This window comes from Calypte anna, chromosome 3, assembly GCF_003957555.1.
Source record: "Calypte anna isolate BGI_N300 chromosome 3, bCalAnn1_v1.p, whole genome shotgun sequence".
NCBI lineage: Eukaryota > Metazoa > Chordata > Aves > Apodiformes > Trochilidae > Calypte > Calypte anna.
This window is the reverse complement of record NC_044246.1, coordinates 54,663,810-54,690,873: the sequence shown is the minus strand read 5'-3', so window position 1 is coordinate 54,690,873 and position 27,064 is coordinate 54,663,810. Positions and strand designations below refer to the sequence as shown.

Below are 27,064 nucleotides of genomic sequence, written 5' to 3'. Positions count from 1 at the left end.
TACTTATAAAGGCAAGATGGAAGTAGTGAAAGAAGATAAGGATGTTAACTGCAGAATGTACTTTGGAGAGAAAAAGTGTATTGTGACAAAATGCTGTGTAATCATGTTTAAACGTTCTTATAGATAATCTTTGTAGAAAGGGGTTAACCAAAACACAGGATGTGTCTGCATAAGAAGAATTGGTGTAGAAAGGAGTTAACCAAACACAAGATGTGTCTTCATAAGAAGAATCAGTATTGCCATCTGTGTCTGCCCAAGAAGAATTAGTATCATTGACAGATTTCGAGCCTTCCCAGCAACATCGGGCTCACACGGCCATAAAGAACCATAAATACCTAAGAAACTTTAAGGAAGCGTGCTGTCTTGTCGGAGCAGAGACTCCCGAGCACCCAGCGCTGTTTTTGCTTGTTGTCGCTTGCTAATAAATTCTAATAGGTTTTTAATTGGCGTGTCCTGGTCAATTTTTAGGACCTTAATTTATAACACCAGGACGCCGTCCTGCTACCACCGCCCTTCACGGACCTCATCGCCTGCGAGAATGCGAAGCCGTGCGGTAAGCTGCCCTGTCGGATCGCCAGCGGCCGTCCCTTCCGGGCCGGGCCAGCCCGCCCGGTACCATAGGTGGCGGAAGTGTCGTCATGGGAAGGCTCACTCCCCCTCCCTCAGTGGAGGAAGGACGGGCTCCAAGATGGCGGCGCTGGAGGAGCGGCTCCTGTCGGACGGGGAAGGCGGCGCCCTGGGCTCGGCGCGGCTCTCCCCGCCCCCGGTCTCGGAGTCTCCCGAGGCTCTGGCGCCCTTGGAACCGCCGCCACAGAGTAACACGCTAATGGGGCTGCCCATCGTGGCGATCGAGAGCATCCTCAGCTTCCTGTCCTACGATGAGACGAGCCAGCTCCGCCTGGTAGGGGCCGGGAAGGGGAGGTGGCGGGGCGGGTGGGTGAAGATCTTTGGTGCGGCGGGGGCTCGGGCCCTCCGGGGGAATCCCGCCTCACCGGGCGGGCCAGGGACGGGAGCAGTGGGGAAGTGTTGCCGGTCCCGGCTGCCCCCCCATCGGCTCCTGCTCTCGCCGGGAAAAGGGCGGGATGGGCTGGGGTGGGCTGGGGATTTCGCCCTTCTCCATAACCGCCCCCCAAGCTCGAATACGAGTATGTAGATGTGTGGCTCCATGCACGCTTTCCTAAAAGAGAATGAACGTTCCCCTTTCTCATGCCGCTTGCCCTGTAAGGAATGACGGGGATGCTGGGGGCTTATTCCTCCCAGTGACAGCTTTTCTTTGGGGATAGTCTGTTGTTTCTCATGTGTGTATTTATTTATTTTTACTTGTAGAACTTTAACTCCAGAAGGGTAGGAGATGGTGAGCCTGCTGCTCCAAGGACCCTATCCTATCTAGAAATAAATGGAGAAAAAAAAGACAAAAAAAAAGACACACACACACACACACAAAAAAAAAAAAAAAAAAAGACATAAGAAAGCTTCTTGAAAGGCTCCCTGCTTCTTCCAGTCCTAGTAGTGGATCTAATAAAAGATATTACCCCTACCTCCGAACTTGGTAATGCCAGGAAGAAAGGGGGAAAGAAGCACATGTCAGTGAGGAGATCAGTGTACATCAGTCTTTAACTGCCTGCATAAGGAGCCTGGTGTAAATCATGACATAATAAATTAAGCTGCTATCTTACTGAATGTATTGTCAGGTCATAAACAGAATAATAGTGAGGGAATTAATGCATAGCTTACGTAACCCTCAGTAAACATGCATGTACTGTACTGTTTCTATTTTAAGAACTCTGTGAGCCTAAACCACAAGCATATTTCTGCAGAAATTTACACTGCATGTGTCCTGGATCTGCAACCTGAACTGTTGCATTCTGACTGTAACTTAATGAAAGGTCTTCAAAGAGAAAATCTGTTCTTACTCGTACTGCACCAAGCACACCAATACCTAAATATTACTACCATGGTGTGAGTCCACAAACAACTTTTGCTTCTTCTGTGACAGTAGGTAGTGGATCTGTGAAAAAGGTGTAGTACTGCCTTTTTGGATTGCAGCTTCTGAGTACTTCCAGGTTAGCTGAAGTACATATTCTGTTTGAATATGCTTAGTGTTGCATGGTATGCATTGCACTGCCAGACACAGCCCTTTGCTGCAGCTTTGCAGTTGCATTTTATAAATGGTGGTACCCATGGGAACTATCACAAATCAATAGAAGATCTTTTTCTTTCTGTAGGGCTAGGCTATTATTTGTAAGCAATGCTTTGTTAGCAGTTAAGAATAACTGGTGTTAAGGACCGGTGGTGGTATAACAAAAAACCGACTTGTTTTAACCATCTGCGCTACTTAAGAAGTAAAATGTAACAATTGTTCTTTCTTATGTAGCACCTACAGGTTCACTTTTCTGTGGGAAGTTTGTTGCTTTCAGAAGTTTCAGAAATGTGCAAAACCAGGCTGGATAAATATAAAATTTGACATACACATGGAACCACCATAGGTGTAAAATAAATAAAACTTTTTAGTTGGTCTTTTCTGATTCTTAATTTTTGACAGCCAAGAGATCTGATCTTCATCAAATGCCTTACTGTTCCCTTAAGCACATCAGAAGGTATTATGAGTGTTTTTCTGAGAAAAAAAAGTACGCTTGCCTTTGTTAGCCAGCACTAATGTAAAGAATGGTAGTTTTACCTAGTCAAAAGTGTAGCTCATAACTAAAAAAAGCTTTATTACCTTGGTCTTTTGGATGGCCATTCAGAACTAAGGGTGTTCTTTTGACAATTCACTGAAGGCCAGAGGAAGAAAATGGATATGTTGATGAAGAATTAAGCTAGCCTTTAAAAATAACATCTAGGTGTAAATTCATAATTAAATTTTACCACTTTTAAATTTTTAAAAACTATTAGTAGACTTGGGAAACGCTTGTATATTCCTGCTCTAAGATATGTCTTGCAGAGACAGGAAATTTTCATCTCTGAGAACTGGCTTGAGCTGCTTATCAAAAGATGAATGATGTATCTTACAATTAGTCTTATTCTGCTAGAGATACCTTGGAGGACCACATTAATTGAATTAAATTAATGACATTGTGTGTCATGCGTATTAAAGTGCCCAAAAGCAGCCTAATTAACCCCTTAGAATGTGGAATTCTATGGGATAAAACATGTTGGGAAAGGTAGGATGATCCAGAATGTCAATCAACCTAAACAAAGCTTGATCATACAATTGTAGACACAAATTTCCTAAAATAATAAATCTGATGCATTCCCTGGATCCCAGCATTGAAGGAAATGGCTGTCCTAATCTCTTCCTGGATCACCACTGGATCATTAAAAAAAAAAAATAATTAAAAGTGGCTGCGTTGACTTGTTGTTTGGAGCTGGAGTGGGTAGAAAAAGACAGGCCAAAGAGTTGGCTGGGTAGGAGGGGGACAGAACATCAGCAGATTTTCAGATGAAAATATAGATAGAAACCTGTATTGTTATGCAGAGCATAATAAGCGTAATCTAAGGCTTAAGATAACAAGTCTTTTTCTGCCACTAAAGAAAAAGGTGAAGAACGTGTCCTGCTTATCATGATTGCCATGAGGCAAGGCAAGACCCTGGGCTCCTCATTGTGGAAAGAATAACTTACTTTCTTGAGCACAGTGCTTTCTGCTGTTCCTGGTGTTTCTGCATTTAAAAACATAAAAGAATCACCTGCGAGTTAAGCAGAAAAGTCGATCTAAAGTAATGGAGACAAAACAATAGGTAGGCAGAATGTCTGAAATCATACCTCAGTGTAATTCTTGGGTTCTCAAGCTTTAATTCAGATAAAGTGAATGAGGGGAAAAGCAGCAGCATTTTGCTTTCAGCTCTTTTGAGTGTTTACTCCATCTACTTTCTCTGATATTTCATCATTAGAGAAACATAGAAAACCCAAAAGATCCTTATGTCTTCGTCAAGGTTTAATGCTGTAGCTACAATTGATTGTACAGTTTTACAAGACAGGAAATTAGTTCTATCCTGACCCAAACAAGGGCAGTCTTAAATTGTAATGTTCTGCACAGGCTGCATCCCAGTATGCAGACTGGTATGGAAGCTAACATATCTTCTGGCTTTTGAAGACTTATTAGTCTGTGATTTTCAATTGTTTACAAAAGCTCTGGAATTTTTACCTAAGTGGGGTAATTATAAAATTCTTATATTCCAGTTTCTTTTTATTTGCATCCAATGTTGGGAATGCACTTCCATTCAGGCTATTACTACAGTAAGTGTGTTTAAAAACAGTCCATAACCTACACCTATGAATACTCTGAGGGGGTTATCTTGGATTCTGACATACATCAGAAGTGTCTTAGATTCTGCAACACACTTGAGCTTATTTTCTGCACAACACAAATAAGGACTGATAGCTTTCAGACAGCACATCTTCAGCCTTACCACAGTTTCAGTAAATCTTTGTTTACAGGCATTTCTGTTTTAAAGCTTCTTGCTGAAGTTGTCAACATTTTGTCACTTATATTTTGCCCTAGAAAGGCATTGTGTTGTGTCTGTGTAACCTCTAAGAACATATATTGAATCTTAATACCTGACGCTATTTTAATCTCTGTTTTGATATTATCAGTTAGTGAAGCTTGGAAGAAATAAGACATGCTTGAGGAAAGGGAAACTGGTAGTACTAATCTGGTAGGTTGTGACTGTTTAGTTTCTTTACAAATGATGTCAAAAATCAGCTCTACCATAGAAGCTATCAGAAATCAGCACACTAAGAAGCCACCACCTTCTCATTTTGCTTTTCGTGTAGACTTGGAATTACTTTCTAACAGTAAAATTTGAACAGTGTCTAGTTGGACTTGACGTTTGAGGATAAGGACGTTTCAGCATAAGAAAATACAAACATTTGCAAATATGAGCAAATTTAACTTTTGACTTTATTGTGGTATATTCACTAGCTAGTCTTATACTGACTTGAACTGGTATGAAAGTGTCATAATGCTGCTTTGTGTATGGCTGCTGGCTATACAGTCTAAAAGAGGTGTCCTATTACTTCTTGTTCTACTGCTTGATCCTATTACTTCAGGGACTGGATGGTTTAAATGGTGATACCAAGAACTGGCTGAGATTTAAGAGGTGATTGCCAAAATAATTTGCAGACATAGTTTTGGGTTCTGGTGTTATCTATTACCTGCTCACTGTGTGGATTCTACACTGATTATTGGCAATGTTCAAAAATTGGAGAAAATAATTTTTCATGCTGCATAGCATAAGCAAATGTGTAAAATTTTTTAAAAACCAGTGTTTAAAAATCCAGTGCAGTTCATTTTTAGCGATGCAGTTTACTGTCTTGGATGTGGGAGGGCTCCAGCACACTGCAAGGTTCTCGCTGCCACCAGGTGTCAGTGCACACGTGATTAAAAACACTTCATTCCACTCCGGTGCTTCCTGTGGATTTATCGTGTATCTAGGATTGCTTTTCTCATGTGCTGAATAATTGCATGGCCATCATAGCCCTTGTGTGGGTACTGGTTCCTAGTTCAGGGGTTTGGTAGCACTAGAACTACAAGTAAGCTGCCTTGTCCTCAAAAATGGTATCAGATCCAAGCATGACTGATGCAGGTAGTACCTCAGCATTATTTCTTATCCACCAGAAATGATTTGGCAGATGTGTATGTCAGGGAAGAGTGATTCTCCTGCCTTAACAAGGAAGATTGAATTCAAAAGAGCACAGACAGAGTGACAGCTATTACTTAATGGCCTTTTAATACAGATCTGGTTTGAAATGGTCAGTTCTTACAGAACTAAAACCATTATGTCTAAAGGAAGACTCATAGAAAGCAGAACTCTTTTAAGGATTGTCTTCCATGGAAACAGAAAATTGCAAACTTTTCTGAGAGAAGAGAATCTCTGTCCTCAAGGTATAAACTTATATAGACTTTATGAAATGAATAGTGTATGGAGGAAAGGAGTATTTATTAAGAAAGAAAGGGGGGGAAGGGAGCATAGATATTGAGTTCATAGTGGGAGTTCTGCACTTCAGTACAAAAAAAAAAAACAAAACAAACCAAACCAATTTCAAAGAACAGTTGGTTCACTACACTCCTGCAACTTAAGAACTGAATTGAAACTGCATTAAACTTTTGTACAAGTTGGCTTTGTGTTGTAACTGTTTACTTTGTGAAAGCATAAATTTCACAGCTTACAATGTTTTCTGCAACTATTAATGTCTTTTCTCCCTAAATCTGTGAAAAAAATCAAGGCTTTTGGTATTCAGCATTGCAAATAAAGGAATCTGCCAAGCAGAGGAAAAGAATTTATATACAAAAAAGAATTTATGTGCACTGTATTGCTTACATTTTAAAATTTAATTGTGTCTGTCTTCAAAACCAAAACCCTTGAATGCTGAAACAAAATAATAATGATTTCTTGGTTGTAAAGGCTTTTTTTGTACTACAAAATATTAACTTGATCTGCCAGAATCACTCCAGGTGCCAAGTTTAAAAGCCATGAAAATTTGCAGTTTTCATTAAAATAAGAGAAAATTGTATCTTCTTATGTATAGGTGTCATTCAGCCTACTGCCTTTTGTTAGGCAGTATCAGGAGATTAATTTGTGAAATTGGTGGAACATTGTTGCTCCTTTGTGGAGTATCATGAGCATTGTTAGGGATGCTGGTGCCTTTAACTCAACTGTAGTTTCCTCTTCTTGAAATGGAGCAAATACTCATAGAAGAATCTTTTATTACCAGAAAGTATGGAGAAGGTAATAGTAAAAGTAACTTGTGGCCTTAATGGAGCTTTAAGTTTTTCTTTTTACTTAAATACAGGTTTGTAAGCGAATGGACTTGGTTTGCCAACGAATGTTAAATCAGGGATTTCTGAAAGTGGAAAGATACCACAACTTGTGTCAAAAGCAAGTTAAAGCTCAGCTTCCAAGGTATGTACCAGTTAAAACTGTAGTTAAGGTTAAATGTGCTAGATTCTATTAGCAAGCTATTGAAAAGCAATTTCTTGCTAGCTAATTCAACTTCCATATATTGAAATTTTGAATTATGTTTGATTTAGTTTTTTGTTTTGTTTGTTTGTTTTCTTAAAGCACATTAGGCACCTTGAACCGAAGATCTAATTACAAAATAATGGTGTGGGTGAATGGAAGTTTTCTTATACTAGGAACTAGAATATTGGAAAGTATCTCTGGTATTTTGAACAGAGAAAAGTCTGAGTCCTGTTTTACACAGCTCTTCTGGCAAATCAAGCAAGGACTCCTAGGATTTAATAAATGCCATTCCTTTTCAAGACTGACTGCCTTCACCGATAATTCATCAATGACTCTGTTTTAAAAATGCAAGGTTTTTCAGTGCCAAGGATTACACAGGGGAAAGGGAGAAGGATTTGACACGTATACATTACTGAGAGATAGTTTTCTCTCTTAAACAATGTCTTTTATCCTCTTCCCAGCTCCTGCTGAGGCCTACCAGATTTCCCAGTCAGAGTGAAGAAACTAAATGCTACTTACCGTAGAGATCCTTTGTAAAAAGAACTTGTGCCTCAGCCTAAGCTTTGTAGAAAGCACTAATAATATATAAACTCCTGTGAATTTTACCTAAGTGCTAACTGAAGGAATATGGGAAAATATTCATACTGACTCAGTGCCTACTGCTAGTTAGTAATGAAAGCCTTTTTTTTTAATAGTCCTAAGATGTGTATAGAATTTATGGATCACATATGATGTGGTAATTATTTAGAGAACAGATTTTGTCTAACCAAGTGTAGTATGGTATTACTAGGGAATTCTCAACCTTTATCATGTTTTTCCCCAGAAAGATACAACTAATATCAGTGGTTACATTTTCAAACCTCGGAGGGTTATAAGGGTGAAATTATTATGAGTGATTGTTTCAGTTTCATTTTGCCACTTAATGGTCTGTCTTCTAGACGGGAGTCAGAGAGAAGAAACCATTCATTAGCTCGTCATGCAGACATCCTTGCTGCTGTAGAGACGAGACTCTCTCTGTTAAATATGACTTTCATGAAGTATGTGGATTCCAATCTCTGTTGCTTCATACCTGGAAAGGTAAAATGCAGACTATATTATGTGGCTGTATATCTGTGTTTAAAAAATATGATTGTGTAACTTAATCTGAGGCAGCTGGGACGAATTTATATAATGTGGTTATATGTCCTAAAACTGTTTCAGATACTTGCAAAAAACCACACAAGCCAATACTCTTCTATAACAAGCAGTCTGAAGCGAATGAACCAAACTACACCTAAAATTTAATTTTTAAAAATTTGATTTCCATTTTCCCTTAAATTATTTCTTAATTCTGATGTTTGACTTGTGGTATGCACATCCTATACAACTTTTTACAAGAAATGTGATATATAGGGTTTAACTCTGAATTTTAATTGTATAAAACAACTGGAGGTGAAGTCATCAGAAAACTTAGTAATTTAGACTACATATAACGCTAAGCAGTCAATCACAAAGATTTTTGGCACCTTTCTTAGGGGTCTGAGTACTTTAGATTAATTGGTTTAAGATATTTAGTATGTGGAAGCATTGCTCAGTATTACAATGCATGGGGTATTTTTGTACTGTAGGTGAAATTAGTTCTAAATGTAGATATAGTGCATTAAATATTAATACCACTGAATAATTCAGGTATTTCAGAGTGCTACCCCAAACACAAAATGTAAATTAGGTGAGATGTACATGTGAGATATCACTGTTTTATAAGCTGTAAAAAGAGACGTGCTCACGGGAGTTGACAGAATAATCTGAAGAAGAGTGGCATAGCTCAGGGTTGAAACATGATCTGTGAACATCAGCCTAATGCTCTAATAATCGGTCTTCCCGTGTGAGGTTTGGATATATTGGTATTAATATTTCATGGACAGAGAACTGAATTGCACTGTGATGAATGGAGAAGTTAGCTCCTGGATTCAGGTGAAGCATGACAGGCATTTTTACATTCAGTAGACCAGGATGAGGTGTGGGCATGAAATGTATTTTTATCTCAAAGAGAGAACTTGATTTCTGTGAACTCTTGATTATTTAATTTTAATTTAAATCATTATAGTTTAATATATTTATGCTTATTTGACTTTGTATTGTATTTTTATATACTACGCATTTTTTAAAATGTAATATAGCATAAAGTGAAATGAATGTAAGTTCTTGATACTCACATAGTATGGAATGCTTAAAAAAATGTTGCCCTACTTTTTAAAATGTTAGATGGAAAGGCAATATGTCTATACTTCAGGTGTTCAGGAGCTGGGCAAGTGAGCATGCCAGACATTTTCTGTCTGGGCACTGAGTCATAAAGACCTTGTTTGTATTCTAATATAATATGTAAAAAGTTTTGGTTTTTTTTTTAATTTTTTACTTAGTATATGAGCTTGCTGGTGTTGCTGCTCTCTCAGCACAGTTACTAGTTTACCAGAAAATCCCATTTTGGTCAAGCAGATTCTTGGCTTACTGTTCACTTACAGTCTGTGGTTTCTCCCCTACCTGCCCTGCTCCCCTCAGGAAATTGTTTGAATGAAATTGCCACAGAGCTGACAGGATGTTAGAACATGTGAATCCTGATTTGAGGTTTGGCGTACTGTGTTCTTGGTGATAGCAGAGCACTGCTGCAAGGTTTTTATATTGAGGATGGCAGGAAAATGTTTGAGGATGTTGAATAGTTTCAAGTGCCAAAGGACTGGCATTCTTGACCTGCATCAGATTATGATTGATAGATAGGCAAGATAACTTATCATCTTTCTGTATCTCTCCTAACCAGAGGGCTTGCTTGTCAAACCTGTTAAGAGGGTTCTTATGTTCTCTGTCAGTAACAGACTGATGTTTGATAAATTAATATAATTTGGACTTAATTCTGAATATTCAGTATTTTGGATGTATGCAAGTGGGCTCAAGTAAATACTTACAGCTCTTCAGACTGACATAACAATAATTCTTGATGCTCTGATCATGTGTTTCATATGCCTGATAACTGGCTGGTCTACCAGTGTGACTGCTCTGCAGTGTGGCTTAGAGTATCTTGCTTCAGCTTCTCCAAAAAGGAATTATTATGCTCTGGTGGGTATAGATTATAAAATTTAGAACTTGAATATTGATGTAGTAAAACAGAATTTCACACAATGAGCATTATTTCATGAGTTTAAAGAGTGCTGTTGTGATAGGTAAATTGAATAGCTTCTCTGATATGTCAAAAAAACCCACTTAATTTCAAAAAGCTGATCTAGATCTAAAGCAGAGTGGTATGCAATGTTTACGTAGTAAAGGCCCCCAAATATGCCAGCTGTTTGAGAATGATCTGATATAATCTTGCCTTTATCAGAAAATCCTAATTTTTCTTAAATGTTTTAGGTAATAGATGAAATTTATCGTGTGCTAAGGTATGTAAACTCTACAAGAGCTCCTCAGAGGGCTCATGAAGTTCTTCAAGAACTAAGGGACATTTCCTCCATGGCTATGGAATATTTTGATGAGAAGATTGTTCCAATACTGAAAAGAAAGATGCCTGGGTCAGATGTGTCGGGTCGTCTAATAGGAACTGCCCCAGGTATTAATTCCAATGTATAGTTAAGTTTTATTTAGTTTTTCTGTAGAAGTTTACAAGACTGTTTGGTTGTTTGTTTTTTTTTTTTTAAACTCCCTCCCTTAAATGTGAGCTTCATTACATACATATTGATACTTGTTTCTTAATAATGCTAACTGAAATTAATTTGCTTTGAAATTTAAGGAGCCTTTGAACTACCAAAAAAACAGTCAGCTGAATATATGTTAGAATTATGCATAATGTGCATCCATTAAACAAATGCTTTTGTGCCACCAATGAATGAGACTTCATCATCACGCTTTGAAATCTGGCATGAGATGAAAAATCAATGCCTTTTATTTTTAGAACTATCAGCAGATAAATTATCCTAAGATGTTGTAGTGCATTGATAGAATATACTTGTGTGTGCTTTTTTACTTTCTGAGGGCACTACTTTTCTTTGTGCACTAACAAGCAAAATATTTATGCATAATAGTGACAATTGAAATAACAGTCTATAAACAATTAAGCTGGTTTCTGTCAGACTTTACAGAACTTTTGTGAACCAAAGTCTAAGGCAGTTGCCTCATACAATGACCAAAAGCAAAAAGTTGGTAGAATTATAGTGTTTTGCCTGTGCTGAACATCTTCATACTTCATAGGAGCTGTGAAATCAACTCTTTTACAGGATAATGTAATAGAAGTAAATACATCTTTAGTAAAAATGATAGATGTAACTGTAGTAGCTGCTTATTCTGGGATGTCCTGTACAACCTTTTAACCGTAAGTGTGAACACTACCTCTTAATTATAGCCTGTCAATTCAACTCCATTGAGTCTCTCAGTTGAGGAAGTATTGCCCAACACTACAGTTCATGACAGTTGGTATTTGAAGGCCAAGGCTTTATGTGACATTAAAATGGCTCTTCTGTGTTGAGGGAGGAGCATAACCCATCTAATGGTGAGCCTTTAGCATCATGTAACTGTAGCTATGTTGGCATCTTAAAGGAAAAAAAAAAAAAAAGAGGAGGAGGAAGACAGTTCTGGATTTTCCAAACTGATTTGTCTTTTTAGTGCTTCAAAAAAAAAAGCATCTTACTTGCTTTGCTAGAAAAATAAAATTATAGAAAAAGTGGTTGATATCTTTTATGTCAGTAAAAGAAATTATACAGAAGGTATTAGTCTCCTTGATTTGCAGGAACTTTATTAATCAACATTACCAAGCTCAAATTCCAGTATGGTTTTAGTGCTTAGGAAGAGTGAGTCTGAAGAAGCATGGAAAATAAATTCCTTTCTTCTGAAAAGTAAGTTAAACTGAAGTATCTTATTAAGCCCCAAATCACAAAATTTTAGAACTTTAGCTGTCTACAAGACAGCAGATTTGTTCTGCTTTATTGAATTATAGTTACTTGATGTAGCTGTTCTGTAATAAGTAATTTATAGACATATAGTGAGTTTCTGACTTAACATCTGTGACACTGAGTCTGGATGACAACATACTATCTCTACGTAATTTTTGATACAGCAAAGAAGGGGGCTTATATACAGAAAATTAATTATAAGCTGTTTCCCAGACTACTGAAAGTACGAGTATTTTAAACTATTTATGTGTTGAGAAAACATATGCCCTTGTCAGGTACTTAAATGATAGTAGATCTGATCACGTGTTCAGGTAACATGCAACCACTATTCTGATTCACGTTTGGGGCGTAGCAGTAAGCAAAATATGAAAACCAGGACACAATTTTAAACTTTGTCTCAAAGTTCTAGAGGATTAATTGCTGTTTTCTCTGAAGTTCCAGGGCCTTCTGCAGCACTGACAACTATGCAGCTGTTCTCCAAGCAGAACCCTTCAAGACAAGAAGTCACCAAACTCCAGCAGCAAGTAAAAGCAAATGGCACAGGCCTGACAGCACTGAAGCGGGAAATCTCAGAGCTCCGCATCAAAGTGCAAGAGCAGCAGAAGCAACTCCAAGATCAAGATCAGAAACTGCTAGAGCAAACTCAAATCATAGGTGAACAGAATGCCCGACTGGCTGAGCTTGAACGCAAGCTGCGAGAGGTGATGGAGAGCACAGTAGGAAATTCTTCAGGTTCTGGCTCAAATGAACAATCTCCTAGAAAAAGGAGGAAGGCTGTTGAATCCACAGACTGTCCTAGGAAATCTAAACGCCTTCGAAACAGAAAATAACTTGGGAGTAAATGACACCTTCAGGAGGAAAGAAGGACACTGCTTTAGCAGCTCAAGCCCATGCTTGTTTGGATACTGTGACTAGCTTCATGGTGTCATTTAGGCTGCTGGCTCTTTGAAACACCACTTAGACTTGAAAAGTAATTTTCTTTCATTGAGACTTTTCCCCTGCTTTCTGTATGGGTGGGCCTAATGCACAGGATCTTTAAGATTTGCAATAGATACAATACTAACCTGACATGCTCTGTTATGTTTTGAAGGGTTAATCTTTTTTTCTGTGCAGATGTGTTTAAAGTAAACTTATTTGTGTTTATGCATATGTTCACATAAACTCTTAAATAAATTCAGTCTTAACTGACTAAAGAGTTAAACGTAAAAACTGATGTCCTGTTCTCTTGAAGGAAAGATCTACTTTTTAAAACTTGTTTTAGAGAACTTGACCTTTTTTTGTTACAAGTGACCTTGTCTGGATTATCTGAGTAGTAGCTAATACTTTTTGGGGATTGCTTTGTAATGAGTAAAACTGACTTCTTAAGCTACAGTATTGGCTATATATTTTTGTAAACTCAGAAAGAAGGCCCCTTATCCAGTCTTCATATGCACACACCCTGGGTGTAGGTCTTGGGGGCCATATTCAACATTTGCATAGATAGATGCATTTTCAGTTTAGCCTGCTAAAAAAGCACTTGCCTGAAACTGTTCTAAACTCTGGGGGGAAGCACAGAGACCTATAAAGTAGTTTCTTTGTTCCTTAGCCATAACTTAGCATTTGCTTTCAGCACAGCTGCTTTCATGTTTGTATGTCTTATGAGTTTGAACCCAGGCTATCTGCCACTTTTGCTGCCTTTTGAATTGCAGGTATTGTTAGCCAAAGCTGGAGAATTTAGAAGCTGCCTGTGCACCATGTGATACATAGGCCAACATCTAAGAAATATCAGACAAGCTGTCCCTACAATAACTAAGCTCAAGGGGACACCATTGCAATGAAATGCTGTATTATGGAAAACCTTTTAAAAGTATTTTGTATGTGCTGGGGGGGGGGGCGTGGGATGGAAATTTCTCTGTAACACTGATGGCAATATTCTGAGCTTTCCTTATCGTGAGGTGTAAATCACTTCAGACAAAGCTTTAATTTCTTTTGCACTCCTGTTTTGAGCTTGTAACTGGAAAAACATGTCTTGCACTGTTGAGTCTCTCTGGTCACTTTAACAACCTCAGAGTTGTGTACAGTGATTTTTTTTTCCCCCCCAGCTGTATATTTGTGAAACCTTAAATACCACTGTCCATGTTTTTGTTTTAATGTACTAAACTATGTAGCTTTATTTCACTTACTTTTTTTTTTATTATTAGCTGCTTCTTTGAGTTTAGGTGGTACTGAGTTCAATTTGGTATGGCAGTGAAAATGCTGCATTTCAAAAAGGTATTCAAAATCTTCATACTAATCCTATGGGTTAAAGTGCAATGGTCTCTCACATTTTGTATGACTATCATATTAACATAGCGGCTGTCTTTAAATCACCAAAGAAATCAGAAATTATCTGGTCAAATGTTATGTAATCATGAGTAAACTGACATTTTTTTCTGGAACTTGAGCTACAATTTTAGTTCTAAAACAGAAGTTTTAGAGCTGTTTAGTTCTAAACAGAAGCTCATATCAGAAGTATCACTAGAAATGCCTTATTTTTGGCAGGCATTTAATTTTCAAATAAACTTGTTGGGTAGTTTGAGCCTTTTCAGAAAAGCCAAGTTTCTTAAGAAAAGTGTGAAGGAAGTGATAGAAAGTCACCTGTTAAATTGTTAAAGGAGCGTTGCTTTTACTGGTCTGGATCAGAATTTTGTTACTGTTAGAAATCTCTTTAAGGTAGATATTACTGTTCATTTTAAAAATACTGGCATATACTTCTATCTTTCTAAATATAATTTTGAATCAAAGGGTCAGCATGGTCAGCTACAATGACTGTCTATCATATGATATAAACTCATTTAATGGTCATTCATTACAAAGTCATGTAATGGCCTAATTATCAGATATTTGTGGTTAAATATTTCTACACATGTATAAAGCTATGAACTTAATTCACTGAAAATGTTTATTTATATATCTCTAATATCTTTCACTTTAAGTTCTTTAGTTTCTAGAATATGCAAAAATTGAGAGTGCCATTTTTTATGTGTTGGTGAATCTCTAGCTGTGTTTAAGCTGAACTGGAAAGGGCAGCAGCCTGTTACTACTTGAAAGATTCTTCATGGACCGTGTTGACTTGAAACCTTCAACTCAAGGAAAGTACCACGTGGTGCAAGTTTGCAGGTGCATCCTGATTCTCTGCATGCTACCAAGTGCAGTGAAACTGAACAAGGCCCATAAATCTTCCATGAAACAGGTGGAGGGAATGGTTGCACACAAGCTCTGGGAAATGCCACAACAAAGGTACACTGCCATTTGTTCCCATTTCCTGGGTAGGATGGCACCTATCTAATCAGTATCAGGTGGCTCTCTGACTGGGATATACACTTATAAATGGAATTTAGAAAACAAAATGAACTTACCGCTATAGAGGAAACAGCTGCAACATTAACTTCTCACACCCTTTTGTCCATTATTGAAAAGGATTAATTTTGCTATATGAACAAGTTGATAAATATCCTGAAGTAAAACTAAATTGATTTTGACTAAATTTCTCTGCAGGTTTATGTGAGTTGGTATATCCAGCCTGGAAAAGTACAGTTAGTAGTCACTAGTCATTTCTGTTTATATCTGTTCAAGGGAAAATCTCAAACTACTGAGGCTAAGATGTAGTCTACAAAGTTGCATAAAAAACATGTTTTAAATGCAGACAGTGTTCAGTTTTAGTACTTGTAGCAATGGCTCAAACTGAACAGCTTGGGGTTGAAAGAGAAAGCAGTAATACGTGTCTTTTTTTTAGTTAGTTCTGTAAAATAGCTTAAAACTACTGAGTCTTGATTTCCTTATTTTTAAGCTTTCTTTCTAAAAACAGAGGCTTGCTTTGTAAACTTCTTGTTTCACAGTAGGTTTGGGCATTTTTTACAAATCTGTGCATCTAGTGAAGGTGGTATCAGCAGATACTGCAGTGGTACTTTTTTGAGGGAAAAAGCTGTTTGCAACCATGTCGTGCTTTCCAAATTAAACACCTTGTATGTAAATGCAGTACGCAAGCTCCTTCTAAACAAGAGCTAATGGTTGTAATAGGTGGAAGCCTAAAGAAGGACTACCTGCTTAACAAGATAAATTTCTTATATTAAAAAAACAGAAACAAATATTAATTTAGTCCCCATTGCTCTCAGCATAGCACATTAAATTAATCACAGTAGACAAAACTGATAGGCAGGTATTTAATGTCCTCAGTCTCTGCAGCTGCCAGAGGCCCACTGATATCCTCTTGAGTCCTTAAAATTCCCTCTCCTGAGGTATTTTGTGCCAAGGATACACAGAGCATCTGGGCCAGTCACAGTGGGGTGCTTTTCCCACTTAATCCTAGTGAGGGTCACTTAGGCCTCCAGTACAGTCAGCTCTTGAGATCCTCTGTCACTCTAGAAATACTGATGGATTATGTCCCTTTATGATTTGATGGCATTAGGATGCGCTGTGCAGTGGTCTACCAAGCCTTTGTGTTTCTAATATGACAGGCCATCAAAAAAACAAAGTCCAATAAACTTGGTTCTTGCTCTTCTCCATCTGGCTGGAGGCAGGGTACCACTACATTTTGAATGTAGGACTCACCATTAACATATGGGCACATGCAGCCTCATGAATTAGACTGATTCCTTCTATTTGTATCTGGTGTATGATTTGAAGCCCATTTAATCTGGCTGGAGAATGACTCACTGGAGGCTGGAGCAGTTGTTGTCCTGGAAAAATTCTTGGTTTTGTTGCATCTTAAAACTTGTGTACTTGTGCCTGTTGGGCAGCTGTAGGTTTTCCATCTCATCTCCTCATGTCCTCTCCATAATCACAATGGAAAAACCACAGGACAGCCCATGGCATGTTCCACCTCTCTTTAGCCAGTCTAATAGAAGGGTGTCTTCTAATGGCAGCAGTGTGGGCCCATGCACAGGAAGAGTGGGATCTATTCTCCATCCTGGACAGTTTATCAAAGAGTTTTTCAAATAAGTTCTTGTATTTCTCAGCTGATAGGTGACTCACCTTCAAAATGGCTGAATATTTTCTCATATTTTGCAACTCCTTCAGAGATACAGGTAGGAGAGATGTTCACTCTGACACCATACCTGAAACACATTTTGGAAAATAACAAAAACTGAAAATAAACACTAACAATAAACACTAAACGATAACACAGTGCATGCAGTAGGTAAGTGCCATTGTAGCACTTAACTCTGAACAAAACTCTAAATTAAAGATGTGATATAACACTACACTCAACAATGGCATGGTGTGAGCTGTCAGGTTTAATTTCCAACTCCTCAAGAGTCTCAAAAGAAAAAAATTTGGTGCTCTCTCACCTGACCTATCTGGGTGTCCTCTCATCAACTGCCATAATTCAAACTCTTCAGGCAATCTATCAGTCATGGATCCAGCCCACATTGGGCATCAATAAATGTGTCAAGGTTTAAGGCCAGGCTGGGCAGTAAATGACTCAGATGCACTCTCTGAACTCTTGAGCCCTTTTACCTTCCCAAAAGGGGAAGAGAAAAAGTGAATGAGATGGGGCTGGAAATAAATTGAACTGCTTTCATAAACAAGAACAATGAAACAAAAAGCTAAATTATAGGAAAGTAATGAAATATATATAAACATATACAAAACAAATCTGGAGCTCCCACAGTGATGATTGTCACCACCAATGCTGCAAGTGACAAGGCACTGGCAAAGTCCCAGTCTGGACTCCATGGCAGACAGGAACTGGATTCAGGAATGCATGGATTGGTATTGAGGGCAGAAGAAAGAGTCCTCTTCAGACACTGGCCATGGATGGAGAGAGCTTGACCCTTGTGCTCCCTCAAATTTATACTGAATATAATGCATGTGGAATGGAAACAGTCAGCTTTGGGTCACCTGTCTGGTTCACCCCTTCCGCTCATGAGACCTTTTTACTCCTTTTTAACTTATAGCACATAAATTTAACAATGACCTTGGTTTCTGTAGGAGGGAGGCAAGAGCCTTTCTGCATACCACTCATACTGTTACCTCTGCAGTATTCAAAAATACCACGTGGTATCTGTCCTAAAAGCAGATACTGTCTGAAAAAAGATGCTGCTAACTTCAGAAAGTGCAGTCACTTAGAAGCAACTTAGCTGAAAGGTAAAATTACTGAAAAAAGAATTGGCTATGTTTGGGCTCAAACGGGGAAAAGTATATTATGGGATGCCTTCACATAATTTCTTAACATATAAGATAAGACTGTACTGAACAAAAATGTGGTTGCTCTTACTGAGATCTTCTAACAGTTAATTGTGGGAAGCACTAAGATTGCCTAAGGAATTTTCATCACCAGCAGCCTCTTGAAAACAAGATGACACAGGATAGTTAAATGTCTTCAGAAGGGACTGGACTACTGATTTCTTGGTGTTCCTGATGGTTTTAAGAAGGTAACTGGTAAATTACAGTGATAAACTGGGATTTATTTCATAAGAAAATTCAGTTTGGAGTATTTTATAGCATCGTATCTGCCAGTTGTGAACTATTCTGATACTCTCCAGTTCCATTCCTGTGCTACTTCGAACTGTACCTGGACCAGTTCCCTTGTCCATGTTCTTTCTGCTAGAGCAGAAAGAACTTACTGGATCTCACCTTCCTGACTGTTGTGCTTACTTGATCTCACCTTCCTGATTGGATGAGGATGCATGGATAGCTTTGATTTACATGTGACTGAACACACCAGGATTTTTGTTCTAGTTTTGTGCCAGCTGAAGATGTAATAGATACTGGATCTCTGTCTTTGGAAGGGAAAAGGTCAGATACAAGAAGTGTTAGCTTGCTGGGGACCTAATAAATTCAGGTTTATTATACAGACTGCTTAAACCAGAAAGACTCCATGATTAATTAGGAAAAACACTTTGCACTCCAGACACTTAGGCGATTCTCAAAAATTTTACTAGTTCATTAATTTTTTATTATTTATTTGTTCAACTTGTTTGGCTGCTATGGGATATCTAGTTTATAAACTTAGGATCTTCTGTTTAATTACACTACTGAAATTTGTGACCCTTTACAAACTTACGCATTTGCAGTGTTGTAAATCTGTCTCTGTGAACTGAACTTGTGAAACGGTTGTCTCTCCTCCTGTCAACTGTGCTCCTGTCAACAGCTGCAACCTTTTTTTATAAACAGACACATCCATTCTTTTGGCAGGATCAATCCATAGATGAGGAGGTATGTAATGCAGAGGTGGATAGCAGTGCTAATATTTGAACTACAAGTGAGCATTTTCATAAACATTACATACAGTGTTTAGAGTGCAGCTGAGTGAAACACTTGTGATCCCAGCAATTTCACAGTCATCTTCGGTGGGTAGCTCTGAAGCACTTCCTGGTTTATTGTGGTGACTGAGCCAAAAAGTAAAACTAATCATCTCCTGAAAGAACAAAATACTTCAAAACCTCTCTTTACCCCTTCTGCTGCACCAGTCCTCAAAATGTCTGCAAAATTCAGATCTTGTGACTAAGGAGGGAAAAGCTGTACATAACCATTTCCATCTTTCCTCTACTTGCTCCCTTTTTCACTTCTCATTTACATCCTAATAAACACAGATTAAAAATGCAGGTAAACAAAATTATTCATTAAGCTACTATGTTTTACAGGTCCTGCATTTTGTCCATTACTTTAGATTGTAAGCATTTTCAAGTAGGGCTTGTATTTCCCCAATACTTAGACAGTTACACTTGGGGCTCTTAGCAAATACATTTTAAGTAATGCATCATAAACTTTAAGGTATTCATATCACATTAATAGATAGGGTATAATTTATTTGTGATAACTTCCTATGCTGTTTTTATCACTGATACTGATTTATAATATTTTAATTTGAGTGGATTTATGGACAACTAAAATTCCAGGCAAGCAGTCATTTCACTTCTACATAATCTCTACAAAAACTGCCCACAGACAATATTATATGAGAAATAGATGCAGGGACAGAGTAAACGGAGTTTAGTTCTTACAGAGGATTTAATCAAATAAGTTATTAAATATCTTACCACTAGAGGTGAAGAAAAAGGAGACCTTAGCACAGGAGTTTTGACTTGTAGTTTTGTCTTTAGGCAGCTTACAGAAATTTAGATAGCTAGTTCTTACAACCACACATCTCCTACTTTTGGAAAAGAAAAAGTGTTTTTTACAGACCCGCTGTAAGAAGCTGGTTCTGTTTCCAGCCGCAAGGAAGCAGGTTGGGTGATACTGCCTGCCCATCTGTGGTGGCTTCTGGGCTGGTTGTTCCAAAAACTCGGACAGAAATGTCACAGTCAGGTTACAGCCATATAAACAGCATTAAAGGCATCCAGCAGGAGGGCATGGGAGGCAGATAGGTGAACATAGAGCTGCTGAAGCTTCAGCTATCCAGTTTCTTGCAGTCCATGGTGAATGATGGAGGAGCTGCTTTGGGGTCACAGAATCACAGAGTGCCAGGTCTGAAGTGACCAGAAGGATTATAGTTCAACCTTTCCAGGTAAAAACATGGTTTAGCTGAGACGGTCCAGCACCCTGTTAATCCAAGTCTTGAAATTAACTGGTGCTGGGGGAGCCACCACTTTTCTCTGGGGAGATTATTCCAATGTCTGACTGTTCTCCTAAGTGAAAAACTTTCTCCTGGTGTCCAGTTGGGAACTTCCCGGGAGTAACTTGCACCTGTTCCCGCTTGTATTTTCCATGACTCCTTGTTAAAGGGGAGTCTCCATCTTCTTGGTAGCCACCCTTTATGTACCGGTACCATGGCAATAGGTTCTCCCCTAAACCATCCAGTTCTCTCAGCTTCTACTCATCCGGCAAGCTGCCCAGCCCTCTCATCACCTTTGTGGCCCCTCTCTGGACTCTCTTCAGCCTGTCCACATCTTTTTTAAGAATTTTCTCTCCCTCCTTAAACACTCGTTACGCCAACGGCGTTACCACCGGTAGCCACCCGCAGCTTAGGCAGCGGGATTCCCGCAGTGAGAGGCCTGTCCCGGCCCCGCACTCCGCTCCCCCGATGCGCCAGCGCTTCACGGACCCTTTCACCCCCGACCCCGAGCCGCCAGGGGATGAGGCGGTCTCTCCAAGACCAGGGAGCTGCAGGCCTGCCAGGAAGCCGCGGGGCCGAGCAGTGGAACCTCTCGCTGACCGCCGATGCAACCGCCGCACCGCCCCGACGCCTCAGCTCCGGCGGGAACCGCAGTCATCACCCCCAAGAGTTCTCTTAGCCCGGGCTGCAAGCCGTAACCAATGCTGCGGGGCGGGGCGGAGGGCGGGCACAAGCACCGAGCCGCCTCCGCAGCGCTATAAGGAGCGGTGCCGGGAAGGCACCGGGAGTTGAGCTGCTGGGCGGGGAAGGAGGGGTGCAGCGGGCGGACTGAGCGGTTGTTGGGGGGGGGGCGCTCTCCGTGTTGCCGGGATGGGTAACACGGTCGCTAGAGAGGACTTCGAGTGGGTCTACACGGACCAGCCTCATGCCGACCGCCGCAAGGAAATCCTGGGTGAGGAAGAGGAGGGGTGGTGGTGGTGCTGCCGCTCCTTGGCAGGCGGATGCGTGGCGCGGCGGCCGGGGGGGGTAGACCCCTACAAAATGGCTGCCGGGCGCCCGAGCCGGGTCTCCCGTTCCGTTCCGACCGCCGCTCGGGGCTCTTGGCAGGGAGAGGGCTGTCGGAGGACGCCGAAGCGCCCGGCAGGGCCCAAATCAGCCCTGGGCCCGTGTGAGGAGAGCGGCGCTGAGCGTGTTCGTGAAGCCGGGAGCCGCCGCCTTGGCGGCTCTGGCGGGGGAGGGAAAGGAGGTAGGGGAGGCCGCTGGCCGGCGGATCCCAGTCCCTTGAAGGTGTGGCGGCCGGGCCGGGCCAGACTGGGCTGCCATGCAGAGCTGCGAAGCCAGTGCTGGTCAGCTGCATGGCGGCGGCGCGGGGAACCCTCCCTGCGGGGGCTGTGAGCCCATCCCCCCCCGCTGCCGTCGCGACGCCTTCGTGCGGATAGGAAGCGACCCGAGTGACTGATACCGGAGTTCAGATAGGGAGCGTGTTGTTCGTAGAGGTTATCGCGGCACCTGGTAAATAACCGCCTGGTAAACAGCCGCGTTTTCAGGGAAGACGAATAAATGGGACCTGGGCTTACTTGAGCTGTTGGAAATTACTTGTGGGTTGCCAGATTAAAGCCGTGTTTTTCCTGAGGTGGTTGGCGGTGTTACTGATGTTTGCTGCGTTGCTTGCCATATAGGTGTCTAGTCGATGAACAAAAGAAAAATGCCAAAATGACTTAATCCTGAGGGATTCATTATAACAATAAATGCCACAAGTGGAAAAGTTGTGCGTTTTTATTATTTTCGCAGATGAATCCTAATTGTGAGGAAGGGAAGAAGTTACTATGTGCTTTTGTAATCTAATAGGTATATTTGACTTTGAGGACAGCTTCTAAATTCCAGTTTTGTTCTTTTCTATCTAGCTAAACATCCCGAGATAAAAGCGTTGATGAAGCCAGACTACAACTTGATCTGGGTGGTTGTGCTGATGGTTCTTGCGCAGCTGACTGCATTTTACCTAGTTAAAGACTTGGATTGGAAATGGGTAGTCTTCTGGGCATATGTTTTTGGAAGCTGTATTAGCCACTCGATGACTCTGGCTATTCATGAAATCTCTCACAATAGTGCCTTTGGCAACTGCAAAGCAATTTGGAATCGATGGTTTGGAATATTTGCCAACCTCCCTCTTGGTGTCCCATACTCCATATCCTTCAAGAGGTACCACATGGATCATCATCGCTACTTAGGAGGTGATGGAATTGATGTGGACATTCCTACCAACTTTGAAGGCTGGTTTTTTTGCACTCGTTTTAGGAAGTTCATGTGGATTGTCCTTCAGCCTTTTTTCTATGCAATTAGACCTCTCTGCATCAATCCCAAGCCCATCACTCGACTTGAAATAATTAATTTGTTGGCTCAGCTTTCCTTTGATGTTGTGTTATATTATTTATGGGGTGTCAAATCCATTTTTTACATGCTTGCTGGTTCATTACTTGGACTTGGGTTGCACCCAATTTCAGGACACTTCATAGCTGAACATTACATGTTTCTGAAAGGACATGAGACTTATTCTTACTATGGGCCACTTAATTTGCTCACTTTTAATGTTGGCTATCATAATGAACATCATGACTTTCCCAATATTCCTGGCAAGAGCCTTCCACTGGTAAGTTGACTTCCAAGGTTATTTTTCTTAATATAAGCTTTGACCTGAAAATCGGGTAAAACACTGATAGAAGAATAGAAGTTGTGAGATTAAAAAAAAACAAACCCCACCAAAATAAAAACAATAAATAAAATTCCTGAATGGAACAAACTCAAACCAAACAAAAACTCCCATCAGTTACTAAGTTGAATGAACTAAGTTACTAAGTTGAATGATGGGGTAGTTACTTATTTTATTGGTATTCATCCCAGGCTTCCAATGCTCTAGCTGATCAAACTCCTTTTATAAAAGGAGAGGGGAGGATATGCATGTCTTTTTGTGTGATTTGCAATAAGTTTTCTGTAATTGCAATCAGCCCTCTCGCTTCTGGGATTTGTAAGTATGCAGAAAACTAATTTAAAAAGTTGCAGATACCTTCAGAGATTTGTCCTCTGTCTTGTAAATGTAAAGGACTATCTAGTAACGCATGCTTATCCTTCAGTCTCTTGTCACTGACATTGGTGGAGAAATGGATTGAGGCCCAGCTAATGTTTGTACTGTTGACCAGTGTCTAATAGTTTTCTATTCTGGACCATATGCTTCCTCCAGTGAGAACCCTAATTAAGTATCAGCTATACTTTGACAGAATGAAGGCTGCAAAGCTAGGACTTAAAACCTCTTACATCTGCATGAGTAACCTACGAATTTTCAAAATGGTTTCACCCCACTTCAATAAATATTTGCTGGTTTATTTTAATTGCCATGGTATTTGTTTCCCCCTTGAAACATGGGAACCCAAGCTTCCAGGGTTGCACCTAAAACTCATCTTCAATGAAAATTGTAGAGGTAAATACCCAGCTCTGGTTCAGCAGGACTGATGATTTATAGTTCTGGTAAGAAAACAAGGCCTTCATTTAGAACAGTGTAACTAGTTTGGTCTGGATTCTGCTATGCTGTGTGCTAAAGATTGCTGAAGTAGTGAACACTTGATTCCAGCTGAGATACTGGGAAGCAGAGAATAACAGTGGTTGAAAAAAGTATATTGCATAGATGCACTAGTCTAATAGGTGTGATGAAAGATCAAAGCTATCTTCAGCTCCAAGCCACGCATGTAGATGCCATGGATTGTTCATACAGATTAATCCTTTTCTTCAATCTAAAGATATGGAATTTAGTGAATAGTAGTTTTGTTTAGGTTTTTAATGCTTTAGGTGACTGGCCTTAAATATCAGTAAGGGTATGTAACTGAAACTCAAGCTTTCTTAGTTTGAGACAGTGGTCCAGTCAGTATGAAGCTTTTGGAAGCAGTTTATATTGTCTTTAAGGTCTGTCTTCAGAACCAAGACGTTTCTCAGAAATCAGATGCTGTTTCTGAGTACCAGGGTTTGAAACGATATGTAAGTAAAACTAGCTGTGCTAAACTGGTCTTCCAAAAACTTACACCATCCTTTTTTAGTGATAGTGGTATACCTACAAGTCAGCACTGAACTGAGTCACCCACTTCCAGTGGCAACCAAACTGCCTGCTTTTGGTTTTTTTACCTACATGACCCTGTAGGTAGCACAGTGAGCAGATTTTGCAGTGTTAGAGGGGTTTGTTTTGGTTACCTTTAATATTAAAGTTTCATATCCAGAGAGTTGCTTTTTCCTTCAAGAAACTTTCATGTTGGCACTAGAAGTCTTTCTGTAGAATCTACGCTGAAATTTTTAGTAGTCTGCATTAAGTTAGAGGTTGAGCATTGTGAAGTTTTCACTACTGGTACTAATATAAACAAATAAACCTTTTATCCTCTCATTAGGTGAAGAAAATAGCAGCTGAATACTATGACAACCTGCCTCAGTACAACTCTTGGATAAAAGTACTGTATGACTTCGTGATGGATGACACAATCAGCCCATATTCACGCATGAAAAGGCAGTTAAAGGGTGAAGTGAAGCAAGATTAAACTTCTGGCAACCAATAAACTTTGAAATGTCTGCTTGCTTTAAAGTGGCTGGTATAAGGTCTCTTGCTAAACATGTTCACCACTGTCCTTTAAGATCTACAGCAACACAGCAATGCATCCTTAAGGATTTTGTAGTAGACTCCTACCAGCTATAACATTCCTCACAGTCCTCAGATTCACTGGTTTAATGTGTATATGTTTGCCTAAGGATCAGTGTTACATGCATAATGCTAAATAACTTCATTACAGAATTTACTTTGGCAGGTGTTGAATCTGTGTAAAATACCTGTCAGACTTAAAAGTTCTCAATGTAGTACACTGCCCAAACATTCTATTTAGATTACTGTAGTGTTAAAATGCTGTACTTACCTGTTAATTTTAAACTACTAAGATTTGTTAACTTGTCTTCTGTTGAATCTGTTTCTTAACTTATGCGTTAAAGAACTAAGTTTCCACAGAAATTTAAATCTGCTTGTTTCTCAGTGTGTAACATGTCATTTGAAGCATTACTTTAAAATTCTGTCTACTGAAAGTACTTTAAAGGAGCAGTCTACCAGAATGAAACTGACATCTTTGAGAGGGTTTGTGTGACTTCATTGTAAAAAGGTGGGGAATTCAAGGGTACTGTCAACTTTGCCACCTTCTGTCTAAGATGCTTGTGCTAGCATATATCTGAAGCAGCTAGCATTTAGACTTGTATTGCATAAGCCATTGGGTAAGTTAATATAACTAAGTTTTTCATATTGGAAAAATCTTGTTACAGTTTGTTTTGTTTAATCTGCAAAGAAAAATTATTAGGCCTGTCCTCATTGGTTCTGCTATTACCATGGTTTTAAATGTTCAATCTATAAATATTTACACTCATTTGGAAATATGTGTATAGAAAACTGAGTCTATTAAAGCAGATACAGGTCCAGCAAACAGTGCCAGCTACCACTACTGACAACTCTACCTATTGAACATCTATTAGTCATTTGTGTACAAAGAAAAGTGTTGCTCCAAGATCTTGATTTTTACCCCTCCCCAGCCCTGAAACTATCATTGCCTCACTCAAGTGCTTGTCTTGCTGAAATATTAAAATGTGATTTGGAACACAGATGGTGGTACCAGATTTCCTGCCTGTGAATTTTTTTAAATTGATAACAGAGAATGGATAGACTTGTTGAACATTGAAAAATCTCAATGTACCTCACCACAGTAGATTTGCCTTGTGTTGTCTAATGCACTTAGGATGGCTTTAAGCTGTTGGAGATGGCTACAAATCAACCTTCCATCTCAAATGGTGATATTATGGCATGTTCTTCACTTACTTGAGTGATGGAATCTGAGGGAAGTAGAAGTCTTGGGTGCTATCCACACTGGTAGGCTGTAAGTAACTGAATTTTTAGATGTCTTCAAGTTTTGTTTGCTTGGCTTTTTTAAGTGTGAGCCCTTGTCTGTGGCTTGCAATAGAAATGGTATGAAATTGCCACTTAAAAAGTGGCTTCATTATGATGGATGCCAATAACATGCTAGGCAGCCAGCATACTGCACAAGGTAAGAGTGTATTGTCAAAATATACTTGAAGTATTTTTACACATAACTAAAAAGCAAAGATTTAAAGTTAGTAGTATTGGGCCAATTAATAAGGAAATAAGCCAGTCAAGAAATCTGGAGTTTTTACAGCAGGTGCAAGACATGTTTCATTGAGTGAGGGTATAGATGAAGTGTTAGTTTTCTTCTGACCCAATGATTCTTGACTTTTGTTGTAAGACTCCATTAGATTTAACACGCTGAAAACCAGTTTCCTTTTAAGCCACTTTTGCATGATGTCTCAATTTAAGAAGTGAAATTCACAAGTGAAAAGTGAAAGTAAATCTTTGTTCATGGCTTACTATAGCTGGATGAAGGATGGAAAGTACCACCAAAAACTTTTATGGCTAAAAGCTAAAGCTTAGGAGTTCAGTTATCCTGGGTGAATACTTGATGTAACCAGCGTGCAGTATCAAAATTTTATAATTGGGCTTAGTTACCTACTTCATGGAATCAGTGATGCCCTTAAGAGGTCCTCCCAATGAGTAGTGCAAGTGTGAAATCCTGCTTTTAAACAGGACTGAAGTTGC

General features: G+C 39.5%; 2 protein-coding genes across 4 annotated transcripts; both read left to right on the top strand.

The window, feature by feature from the left end:
- The first annotated feature begins 657 nt into the window (after positions 1-657).
- FBXO28 (F-box protein 28) lies at positions 658-13,082 on the top strand. The gene is made up of 5 exons (XM_030448414.1): positions 658-901; positions 6,791-6,900; positions 7,899-8,037; positions 10,342-10,537; positions 12,309-13,082. The coding sequence occupies exons 1-5, from the start codon at positions 689-691 to the stop codon at positions 12,701-12,703; spliced, it is 1,053 nt and encodes a 350-aa protein (XP_030304274.1). The 5' UTR covers positions 658-688; the 3' UTR covers positions 12,704-13,082.
- An 8,072-nt stretch (positions 13,083-21,154) lies between these two features.
- On the top strand, positions 21,155-25,424 carry DEGS1 (delta 4-desaturase, sphingolipid 1). Of its 3 annotated transcripts, none has more exons than XM_030447913.1 (3): positions 21,155-21,343; positions 22,296-23,038; positions 24,816-25,424. In XM_030447913.1, the coding sequence occupies exons 1-3, from the start codon at positions 21,262-21,264 to the stop codon at positions 24,960-24,962; spliced, it is 972 nt and encodes a 323-aa protein (XP_030303773.1). In that variant the 5' UTR covers positions 21,155-21,261; the 3' UTR covers positions 24,963-25,424. The 3 variants fall into 3 exon arrangements, with proteins under 3 accessions (XP_030303773.1, XP_030303774.1, XP_030303775.1); XM_030447914.1 differs by lacking the exon at positions 21,155-21,343 and adding an exon at positions 21,518-21,559; XM_030447915.1 differs by lacking the exon at positions 21,155-21,343 and adding an exon at positions 21,881-21,903.
- The last annotated feature ends 1,640 nt before the right edge of the window (positions 25,425-27,064 follow it).